A 12,044-nucleotide genomic window follows, 5' to 3' on the forward strand; every position below is an offset into this window, starting at 1 on the left:
TTTGAAAACATATAAAAAGTTTTTGTTAACTTTCAAAATTTCATCTATACCGCATAAATTGAGAGAAATATAGATATATAGATATTTTAAGTTGTTAATTATTGTGAGTTATAATACGTTTTATGTAATTTTCATATATATTACTCGCTTTGTCCTGATTTCTGTGATACAAATGAAATTTCAAAAGTCAATGAATTTTTTATAAGTTTTTTTTTTATATCAACTTGTTAATTATTGTGATTTATAATATATTTACGTAAAACATACTCTAAATAAAAATAATTAGCAACTTAAAATATATAAAAACATACTAAAAAATTGATCAACTTCAAATTTCATATGTACCACATAAATTAAAACAAAAACAGTAACATATATTGGACCCCGTGCTGGCACGGGATCCCATATCTAGTATATATATATTATATATATATGATGCTAGATGAATCATGCTTTATTCGAGTGTTGAGTCTATCAAAAGAGGTCGCTCGTCATAAGGTAGAAGTAAGACGAGATACACATTATTCTTTTCAGATCCTACTTACGAAATTTCATTAGCTTTTTTATTGTTGTTGTTCATGATGCTAGATATATAAATCACTCATATGTAACAAAGTAATTGTTAGAGAGTAGTTTGCCTTGTGATCGTAAACGGATTGTTAATTCTTGATTTCAAACGTCAAATATATGTTGATCGGATATATTCCTCATTATCATAACATCGTATTATGATATCACTTATATTATGTTATACATTATAAAGTCTTGACCTTTCTTAATTAAAGGATTAGTGGTCATCCTTAAGTTGACTTTCTTAGTGCAATATTTTACTATCTAATAAATGTGAATAAGCAAATAATAGGGTTGCTTTCAAATTAGGCCCATTAGGATATTTTATATATATATGGAATATGTTTTCAAATATTTTATATAACGAGTTTATCTTTATTTATTTAGTTTGTCATTATACGACAAGATTATTCTTCATTTCAGAGCACAACGATTAGGATTTGTATGAAAAGACTTTTGAGTATGAGCTAATACTAATATGAATTCGTAACTTTTGAAGAGTCCACTGACCGTTCTATTGTGCCCCATATTTATTAACTAAGAAGAGGGTGAACACAAACCCTTTCCTTTCTGTTGCTACCAGCGAAACATAAAATTACAACATTTAACATGTTTTTTAACGTCTTAAAATCATGACTTCTTGTTATAAGTGACTATGGTGATTGATGTTGATGATGATAGTTGTAGGTCGTGATGCATGGTGGTAGTTCATGTCGTTTTTGTAGAAATCTTTGAATAGACATCTTAAAAATATTAAGTCTATATTATAAATATAGATCTTAATTATTCATATCTATTTAGTCTCATTAAATAATTGTAAGATCATAAAAATAAACACACCTAATAATTAAATTTTGAATTTAAAACCAAACAGACTTAAGAATTGAAATATGAATTATTAAGATCAGAATTATTTTTCAGTGAAAATAAATGATGTGTTAGTAAACTAAATCTTGTATTTATCGTTTTTTTAGTAGGCTAAAGTGATAGTTAAATTGACTATTGGTGCAATAAAGCTTAAATTATGTAGGCAATTTGTAAGTGGAGGAGAGCCTAGAGTAAAGGTAAAATTATTTTTGTGTGATTTAATACCTTAACTTCGTGTTAGTAAATAGATTCTATATACATATTTAATGTATTTACAAAATTTGGACTAAAATTATTAATTTTTTGTCAAATCCATAAATGGTAAAGCCTACCTCTGCCTTCACCTACATCAACATGTCACAAGCTCGAATTGTGGGAATCAACCAACCACTAATATGTGTGTCAGCATAATTTATCTACATCACGCTTCTTGTGTGAAGGTAAAATATTTTGTACATTGGACTTTTCCTTTTAACATATTTTTTTTCACTCAATGTTTAATATTCGTTTTAGAGTTTGACTAATTCGATTCATGTCGAAAAGTGACTTCAGATTCACGTCAAAAAATCCTACTTTGAAGGTTAAACGCTTCACAATCAAAGATGACTTCATTTCTAAAACTCAAACTTGAAATCTTTGATTAAGAATGAATAGATACTTACCGCTTCATCATGTCCTTTTTTTCAACATATTAGTGTATCTTGGCATAAAGCGCTGGATTTGAAAGAATCGGGACGTCATGGGAAGTTTATAATTTGCAAATCATATTACGATAAATTAGATGACCTATCTGTTTAAAAACTAATAAAAAACATAAAAACTGTAGAGGGAAATTCTCTCTATAAACAAAAGTTTCTAAACAACTATATGTAGATTTTATTGTGTTATGCTATGAGAATAGAGATCTTCAATTTATAAATCTTCAAATTTTTTCTTTGAAGAAAGAATAACCAAATATAGAAGAGATTTATTTTTTTTTTCTTTTCAGGAAAGTAAAAACAATTGCATATTATAATGCTTTAACTTTTCTTTCTGAAAAGTAAAACTCAAATATGGAAAAAAAAATCAGGGGCAAAATCGTAACACAGAGTAGTATGCTATTATATACATGGAATTTAATCCTTTAAAAACATAGCCATTCTCTCCTAATGCTTACTCCACAACTCCAAAAACTCATCTCCCCTGTTCCATCTCCAACACAAAAAACAGAGCAAACACAAACAAAAAAGAGAAAAAAAATGGAGAAATCAATAGAAATTTTCGATGTAATCGTCATTGGTGCTGGTATAATGGGTAGTTGCACAGCTTATCAAACATCAAAACGTTATCAAAAGACACTACTTTTAGAACAATTCGATTTCTTGCACCATCTTGGTTCTTCCCATGGCGAATCAAGAACCATACGAGCCACTTACCCCGAAGACTACTACCCGAAAATGGTCTTAAAATCCGAGACCCTTTGGAGAGATGCTGAAGAACAAATTGGATACAAAGTCTACTTCAAAACTCCACAACTCGATATAGGACCTTCTAACAACAAAGCACTTAAAGCTGTCATTTCTAGCTGCAACAAAAACTCGATCCCTTTTCGTGTTATTGATCGTAACACGATGTTTCAAGAATTCGATGATTTGATTCAATTACCTGATAATTGGATTGGTGTTGTTACAGAGTATGGTGGTGTTATTAAACCAACGAAAGCTGTTTCGATGTTTCAAACACTTGCGATCAAGAATGGAGCTTTTTTGAAAGATAACATGGAAGTTGTTGATATCAAGAAGGATAGTTTAACAGGGGGTGTTTTGGTTATGGCGAAAAATGGAGAAATATTTAGTGGGAAAAAATGTGTTGTTACTGTTGGTCCATGGATGAATAAATTAGTTAGAAATATAACAGGAATTGTAATTCCAATTCAACCATTGGAGACAACTGTAGTTTATTGGAAGATTAAAAAAGGGTATGAGTCAAAATTCACTATTGGAAATGGTTTTCCATCTTTCGCTAGTTACGGTGAGCCGTACATATACGGCACACCGTCACTCGAGTATCCGGGATTGATTAAAATCCCGATACATGGTGGACGCCCCTGTGAGCCTACTGATAGGACGTGGGAGCCCACACAGAGTCTGGATCCACTCAAGAAGTGGATCCAGGAGAAATTCGGAGACCTCGTTGATTCAACGAGGCCGATCGTGACGCAGTCGTGTATGTACTCGGTGACACCAGATGAGGATTTTGTGATTGATTTTCTTGGTGGAGAGTTTGGAGATGATGTTGTGGTTGGTGGTGGATTTTCTGGGCATGGGTTCAAAATGGGACCAATTGTGGGGAAAATATTAAGTGATCTTGTTATAGATGGAGAAACAAAAGATGTGGAGTTGATGCATTTTAGAATTAAGAGATTTGAGAAAAATTCTAAAGGAAATTTGAAGAATTTTGATGATCAAGTGAGTTCAGCACATTAAGTGAAACATTCTCATAAATTTTATTTGTCTTTTCTATAGGTATTATTATATGTAATTCATGTAACTATGTGGTATCTTATCTAAGTGATGTTATTATGTCTTTGATCTTGTATGTTGGGTTGTTTTTGGGAACTTTTAGTGAAAAGAATATTGTAATTTTTTTTTTAAATCCTTTTTAGAGCTTTTACTCTTTTTGTTTTTTTCGGTGACTTGTACTAACAATCTTAGGATTGGAGACGGGGAGTTTAATTTACCATTTGAACAACGTCCTCTTGTTATTACAAAAGTTTGAGTTGTGTTTTAATTTTATTTTATTTTTGAAAAAACTAAATAGTTGTTCATTCAATAGCTTAAACTAAAAATAACTGATAGATGTATAATTCATATATAATATGTATATAATATATGTATACAAATTGGAAAAGTAAACAATGAATCTGATTAAAGTAGACTCTGCAATCTTGCCTCGAAGTAGTAAATGAGTTTTTTTTTAAACTTTTGTTTGATTAAATTTGATTTTGCGCATTGGAGGGTCTATTTCTAGGGACAACATTCCTAATAATATTTTTCCCTTCCTAAGGATAAACGAGTTGAGAATGTAAATTATGACCACAAAATTTGAATGTCTTTATGATCTTGGGTGTTTTTGTACACCTATTTGTCATATTTTATCCACATTTCACCTTATTTTGAGAATGATAATGGTTCATTATCTTGCATTTGATGCATATTTTTTTTTATAATGAGCTAAAACATGTGATTAGATGTATTGCATGAAAAAATATGGAGAAAAATCAACTTAGATGTAAATTATACTCCAACAACCAGAAATCTTCTATTGCTTACTTAAACATTTGTCTCAATTGTGATGTTTTGGATACTATATGTGGATTTCATAGGTCTATATTACTTGAACGATCATGTATATTTGTGGGTGCATTAAAAGTTGACCTCAATTACTATATCACACTTTTTAGAATGCAACCTTTTGATAGACCTGTTAATATAAAATATTTTGTGCATAATAGTAAATACTGTACTCAGCACTTGCTTATCCAACTAAACAAAAAATAATTTACAGATTCATAAGTTGTAATTCTGATTAAATCCACCTAATTCAGAGTTCAAACCCTTCTAAAAGGAAGTCAATTGAATTAGATGTTTATTACAAAGTCTAATTCTAATTTATGACCTTGTTTTTTAGCTTAGAGGAAATGAATTTGATCAACAGCTTTAACTCCTTTCGTCTTTAATCCCTTTTCTACAATTTTTTTTATTAAATAATTTTTTTTAACTATATCATACAAATTGAAACTGCAAAACATGCTTCTTTTAAAAAAGGAAAAGAATTCTTTTTTATTGATAGTGGGGTTCGAACCCACAATATTAGTGTAAAAAGCATTTTCACCATATTTTCTTACCATTGAGTTGTCAATCAATTTTTGTAGGGAGTTCACAAGTTAATATACATATATATTTATTTAATTTTCTAATACAAATATATGATCTATGATTAATGGATTCGTTCGAACCCATGAATCTTCACCTAGCTCCGCCTCTGCTCGTAGATGTCTCTGTCGTCTACGGAGGAGTCACGGGAGTAGAATACACAACAGTACTACTGCTTGAGCCAATTCGAGAGCAAGCAGCCAACTAAACTGATTATGGCTTGTAACTTGTAATCACGTGTGCTTGCCTACCCCCAAACACCTTATTCACTCTTTCTCGAGTTCTCTGTTAACGCAAGATGTTTTCTGTATTGACAATCAGAATATTTTGTTTAGATGCTTGAGCTAAATCTTGTTTCAATGGGATATCTTAAGTCCTAATAAAGTGTTTTTTTCAATCTTTACCAACTCAAATTTCCTCGAGATGATCCAAAATTTTAAATATGAACTTCTTTTGATTGTTTTGAGTCTTTTAAATGATGGAATATATTTGTAATGTAACAATATTGTATATATATGCATATATATTGTTGTAGTTCATCCTCTCAATAAATTGATTTATTTTTCAATTACCGATCAACTCAAATCACCTCTAGATGATCCCAAATTTTTTATATGAGTTTCTCAAATGAGTACGCATGATATCCATTATGTCCCAAGTTTTACTTGTGATATTTTTTATAAGTGACAAAAACACACACCTAAGTAAGCATATAGATATTGAAGAAAAATCGAAATGATTTGGACGACTTCAAAAAATCAAATTTCACTTATATAAAATATGATAATCAAAATTATTGGTATGATATAAATTTCAAAAAGTCTATTGCAATTTCTTTTATTATATTATTGTTATACATAATAAATATTTGATATTGAATATCTTAAAAAAAATCTGATTTTACCTCTGACTAACAATATTATATTTGAACCAAACAAGATATTCGATAGGATTGGTGAAAGTTAGGAATCAGATGCTAGCTGAAAAATTCTAGGTTGCAGTAGCCATCACACCTAGACAATTAAACAAACAAGATAGAATCAAATTCAATTCAATCCCCTATTCTTTTTTATTTTATTTATATTGGTGTTCGATATTTGTATTAAAGTTCGATTAATTCAAATTCGTTCAACATAAGACCCCTTTCAAGGGGAAACACTTTCTATCAAAGATTTTTTTAATACTAAGGATTCAAACTTAAGACTTTTGATTAACTAAGAAATAACTTTATCCACTGCGCTATATCTTTCGATGGTAATTCAATCCTCTCCTCACTTGTGTTTCTTTCTCTTAAACCTTATATATACTTGAGAAACTTTTGCTTGTTCATATTGGAAAATATAATGGGTCTGTTCATGAGTTGCATGGGAGAAGGTCAGTAATCTTCAATTCTTTTTTGTTTTTTTGTTTTTTTGGGTCACTTCTATTTCTCCCATCCTGTGAAAATGTTATTGTTTGAGATGTTAAATAAATAAATGTGTTCTTAATAACTATTTTTAGAATGTTTTATCTTTTTCTTAGACGCTTTAAAACAAAATCAGAAGGCCCCTCTTACCGCAGAAAAAAATAGGAGTTATAGTAGTTTCAAAATTAAATTAAAATATAATATTTCAAAGAATGATGTGAATGAGATGAATTGGATAAATATACAAAAACTCCTTCTATTTTATATATAATCATTTTCTGACATAATTGAAAGTTCCTATAACAAATTGATAGCTTTGGGAAAAGGAGGAAAATGTTATTTCAATCTTCTTTAATTTCAAAGAAACATTATCAATCATCTAAAAAATGAAAAAATAAATGAATAGGAAAAATATCGGCTATCGGAAGCAAATTGATGACCATAGCGTTACAAATGCGATGCGCTCTAATCTCTGAGCTATGATTAATCCTCAATTATATTCCAACAGTAGCTACAAAATATCACTTCTTCTGTTTCAATTTATGTGACATAGTTCGAATTTTGAGAATCAAATCTCTCTAGTTTGACCGAGTATTCAGACATGAAATTTTTAAAATTTTGGAATTATAGTTTACATGTTTAAAAACAACATATAACAAGTACTATAAATCAGAATACTTTACAATAAAAATATTTAAATGACATGTGAAAAAAGTTATAGTAACAAAAAAAAATTCATTTGAATTTCGAAATAAAAAAGGTATCAAGTAAGTTGGATCAACCTCACAACTAAAAAGGCCTAGGCCCAAAATTTGTATCAGCTCTATTGGGCCTAAACCCAATGAGTACAGCTTTCAAGCCCATTCCAAATCCAGTTATTCATATCTCTAACATTTCCCCTTTTCATAGTGGTGGCCTAGGGTTTTTCTCTCTCGCGGTATTCACTAGGGTTTCAGGTTTGCCGTCTCCTTGCTTCAATTTTCACTTGTATAGATCTGTTTATGTTTGATCTGATGTTTAATATTGAACTTATGACTTGTTTTAGTTTGATAAGTTGAATTTTGCGGTTCCGTCAATCCTAATTTTGTTAAAAATTTCATAGAATTGAAGAAATTAATCGTTTTATTGAATTCGAACATCTTACTAGAATTTTAGTAGCTCAATTAGTTGACTACCTGAATTTTCAGCTTGTTGGCAAGGTTTTCGATTCCGTCGGTGTAATCTGCTTCGCCATTTCCGTTTCCCTACTCCTTTTGGGAATAAAAATATGAAAAAGATCATCTTTTTTTGTGGTTTGTAGATGTATATAATGTTTTGTTGAACTCATTAGTTAATGTCTTTTCTTGTAATTGTTTGTTGTTGCTACCGTTTTCTTCTTCTTTATTTTTAGCATGGCTTCTTTACTGATGTATTTCCTTTTCATATGTGTTATGTATATGCTTTAGTCGACCTGAATGTCTATCGGAAAGAACCTCTCGGCCTTCAGAAGTTAGGTGTGAGGTTGCATACACTGAGTATGCTGTTGTTGCATAGTGAAAGCAGTTTTAATAGGTGGCCTCACCTTTTTTATATAATTTAAAACATAAAATATATATATCTACTTCTTAAAAAAATAGTATTCCAAAGTGCGTAGTATTCGCCATAAAGAATAATTGATGATGGAGTTTAGTTCTTAGTCACTTGTAGTAAAACTATTTTTTACACACTTTCATACAACTGTAGATTAGTGTTTTTAGTGAAATAGGATAGACAGATTGTTTTCAGATATTGCAATCATCAGCATATACAGCATAAATCCTTAATAATTTGAGTATACTACAGTGCTACTAAGAAAACAGAGTTGAAAATAACTTTTTGTTTTTGATGATTTTGGCATATTCCAGACACGGTACCATTCAATTCTTATAATTACCTTATGAATATTTAACTTTTTTTTTTTATATATATATATGTCTGACCAAAGTGTGTATTCCTCTATAGGTTATTATTCCGAGATGTCAAGAGTGTATGTTGGAAATCTTGATCCTAGGGTCACTGAAAGAGAACTAGAAGATGAATTCCGTGTCTTTGGAGTTATAAGAAGGTAAAGCAAATTCTACACTACATTTGTATTTTTGATCTGTATGCATTGTTGACCTCTTAAAAATAGGATGTGCAAATTTTTTAGTAATTGGCTGCTGAATACTCTTATAGAGTAGAGCAAGTAAATATTTAGTTTACAACTAGAACCTGTTATTAGTGATTACTAGTCATCCATTCTTATTGCTTATATTTTCTCAGTTCATGAATGAAGCATAAACTAACAATCTGACATGAAGGAGCATTTAAGTTTTATTTTTTATCAGATAGAAGATAATTTTACTCTATCTTAATGAGTATACCTGTTTCTCTAAAGCAGTTTTTAGATGTAATGGTTGTAAGCTGTACTGCAAGCACATTATTTCCTTATATTCATGACTAACTTTTGCCAGAAATTTCTAAGGAAATGGATCTGGTATAAGATATCAGATATCCATGCTTTTGTTGCTCTTTGATCTGTTGAAACTCCTAAGTATTGTTTTGAATTCTTTTAAAAAAAGACTGATTATTGAATGACAAATAAAGTGACATGTTGAGATTTAAATCAAAGGGATTTGGGATATAAATTCAGCTACTAAGAACATTCGTAGAACTTCAGTATAAGTAGGGGCTATTTCATTTATGGAATTTGACTACTTTGTTTTTCCATCCGTCTTTGTTATAATGCTTTCTGATTAGCGCATAACGCACTTGATGAAAAAAAATTGAAATGCTTGCAGTGTTTGGGTTGCAAGACGCCCACCTGGTTATGCTTTTATTGACTTTGATGACCGTAGAGATGCACAAGACGCAATCAGGGATCTGGATGGTATTGCCCCTTACTCATGCATATGGTTGAACCTTCTGAATGGGTTCTTATCTTACTTATGGCCGTGTATCTTGCCTTTTTCCGAATTCAATCTTTTTCAAAATACTTTGCAGCTTCATAATCAATTTTATATTTTTTTGCTCTATACATCAGCATCTGTAAAGTCTGGCAATATGTCAAATACTGAAGCATTTGAAGTTTTTCTTTTCCTGATACATTAAACAGGTAAAAATGGATGGAGAGTGGAGCTCTCACATAATTCTAGAGGAGAAAGGGGTGGGGGCCGTGGAGGAGGTCGTGGTCGTTCTGGAGGCTCTGATTTGAAGTGCTATGAGTGTGGTGAGTCTGGTCATTTTGCTCGTGAATGCAGAGTGCGAGGAGGTCCAGGTCCTGGTAAACGTAGAAGTCGTAGCCCTCCTAGATATCGGAGGAGCCCAAGTTATGGTCGCAGGTCAGAAGAGAACTTTTCAAATATGTAGTAGGACATGACATTCACTTTTACCCCCTTGTAATACCCTTTTTGAAACAGGAGTTATAGTCCTCGTGGACGTTCCCCCAGACGCCGAAGCGTGTCACCTCGTGGCCGTAGTTATAGCCGATCTCCATACCGTGGAAGAGATGAAGTTCCTTATTCCAATGGGTGAGTTTCCTAACTTTGGCATCATTTATTGTGTCATCTTTGTTGATTGGGCATTCTTTTTCAAGTGTTCGTACCTGATTAAAGTTGGGTGATTCATCCTAATGTGTATATCTATATACATTAGGATTTGCTTCTTGGATCTTCATTTGAATTATTTTGTATCTGTTTGGTGTTTCATGCCTTAGTTCGTGTAGCTTGTGTACTGACGGTGTTGCTACCTACCTACTTGATTTGGGTTTTTGATTTTGGGACATTGTCTGGTCTCATGCTATACAAATATGTTTGTTTATTTATTCTTTCATATTGATAATGAATCTTATCAATGCTCTTGTTATCCTTACCCTTATCCTTCTTCTGCTTTGTAAAACAGAAATGGTGTCAGGGACCGAATCAGAAGCAGGAGCTGAACAGAGAAGTTGATTACTTGTCTCATTCAGGAGTTTTTCGATGTGTGTTACTATGCTTGACTTGATCACAGCTGTGTAAGTGAGGCCATGCCCTCAACTTCAACGGCTTTAATTTTCGTATGGTATTATAAGTGTGTTTTTTAATTTCTCAACTTTTCCCTTTTTAAGAACCATAATGTTAGGGACATAGACCTTTTGTACTTTATGGCGTCTATTATCTTTAGAAAAGAAATATCCTAAAGAATGCTGCTAAAAATTTACTTTTGTTTTCTTGTGTCGAGGTGTCTTCACGGTACTCTGCTTCGTTGGTTTTCTGCTCCCACTCTCTGTGGTTTCGTTCTTCACTGCCCTGCTGTGGGATCTTCAATTTCAATGATTGTGGATCCCAGCTAGCTACATCACTAGATGCTCTTCTGTTTGATTGAATCTCTGCTGCTATGACACGCCTCACCTCAAAGTGTAGTGGTATATTAAAAGTAGATATTAAGGATGATGAATGGCATCACAGTCATATGGCAGGTACCTAGTCTGTTACAGAGAGGTTGAGAATCTCACATTCTTGTTAAACAATTGATCGCCACTTCAGCAAGGTCATTGTTCCGGTATCTGAAAGCTTACTCGTGGAAGTTCATGGCTTCAAGGGTTGCATGTAACATCCTAGGTCCTGTGATTCCCTTTGCCTCTTATTTGTTGCTCCCTTTTAAAATCAATTATTTGCTTATCTTTTTATACCATTTTAAACTATTTTTCTGTGCCTTTTGCTTTCATCATATTCTTTTATCAAAATATTTTTTTCCATCATTATCTCTCCCGTCATTGGAGGAGAAGTGAACAATCTTTCATCAAAATATTTCCTTTCATCTCTGTACTTATCCGTACATATTTTGATGTTTTCCTTTTTATAAAGTGGCCTTGCAACCTATTAAAACTCAAAATTTTGAAAGATTTGCATGATATTGGTGTGATACCAAGTAAAGACCTGTGTTATACTTCGCTTCCCTTTTTGAACTTCTTTCCCTTTTATTTCCTTAAAATTTTGTATTGTATTGCAAAATCTGTTTCTCTATTTTGCTTTCTGCTGGAGACAAAAATGGTTCATGAATTTCTTTTTCAAAATTTTGCTATACTCGACTTGTAGTTTTCAGTGAAGTGTCGTCGTTGCTTTAAAATTTTAGAAGAGGGTGAATTTCATCTGAGAGTCTACATCAATCGTCATTTGAAGCACCTATTTTAGATTGGTTCATTGCATATTAGCAGGAACCTTGTTGCTCTGCTTTTGATCAATGAACTTGCTCTTACTCCATGGGAAACATCATTGAGCTTTACTTGCTTCGTACACGGTTTTCTCCTTCCA

General features: G+C 31.8%; 2 protein-coding genes across 3 annotated transcripts; both read left to right on the forward strand.

The window, feature by feature from the left end:
* Positions 1–2,544: 2,544 nt before the first annotated feature.
* LOC125841534 (probable sarcosine oxidase) lies at positions 2,545–3,908 on the forward strand. Its single transcript, XM_049520689.1, has one exon. The coding sequence runs from the start codon at positions 2,586–2,588 to the stop codon at positions 3,900–3,902; it is 1,317 nt and encodes a 438-aa protein (XP_049376646.1). The 5' UTR covers positions 2,545–2,585; the 3' UTR covers positions 3,903–3,908.
* Positions 3,909–6,702: 2,794 nt separating this feature from the next.
* LOC125841419 (serine/arginine-rich splicing factor RSZ22-like) lies at positions 6,703–10,964 on the forward strand. 2 transcript variants are annotated; one of them, XM_049520542.1, is made up of 6 exons: positions 6,703–6,725; positions 8,737–8,839; positions 9,555–9,643; positions 9,869–10,094; positions 10,173–10,283; positions 10,654–10,964. In XM_049520542.1, the coding sequence occupies exons 1-6, from the start codon at positions 6,707–6,709 to the stop codon at positions 10,688–10,690; spliced, it is 585 nt and encodes a 194-aa protein (XP_049376499.1). In that variant the 5' UTR covers positions 6,703–6,706; the 3' UTR covers positions 10,691–10,964. The 2 variants fall into 2 exon arrangements, with proteins under 2 accessions (XP_049376499.1, XP_049376498.1); XM_049520541.1 differs by lacking the exon at positions 6,703–6,725 and adding an exon at positions 7,543–7,712.
* Positions 10,965–12,044: the final 1,080 nt, after the last annotated feature.

This window comes from Solanum stenotomum, chromosome 10 (genome assembly GCF_019186545.1).
Source record: "Solanum stenotomum isolate F172 chromosome 10, ASM1918654v1, whole genome shotgun sequence".
In the NCBI taxonomy this organism is placed as follows: Eukaryota; Viridiplantae; Streptophyta; class Magnoliopsida; order Solanales; family Solanaceae; genus Solanum; species Solanum stenotomum.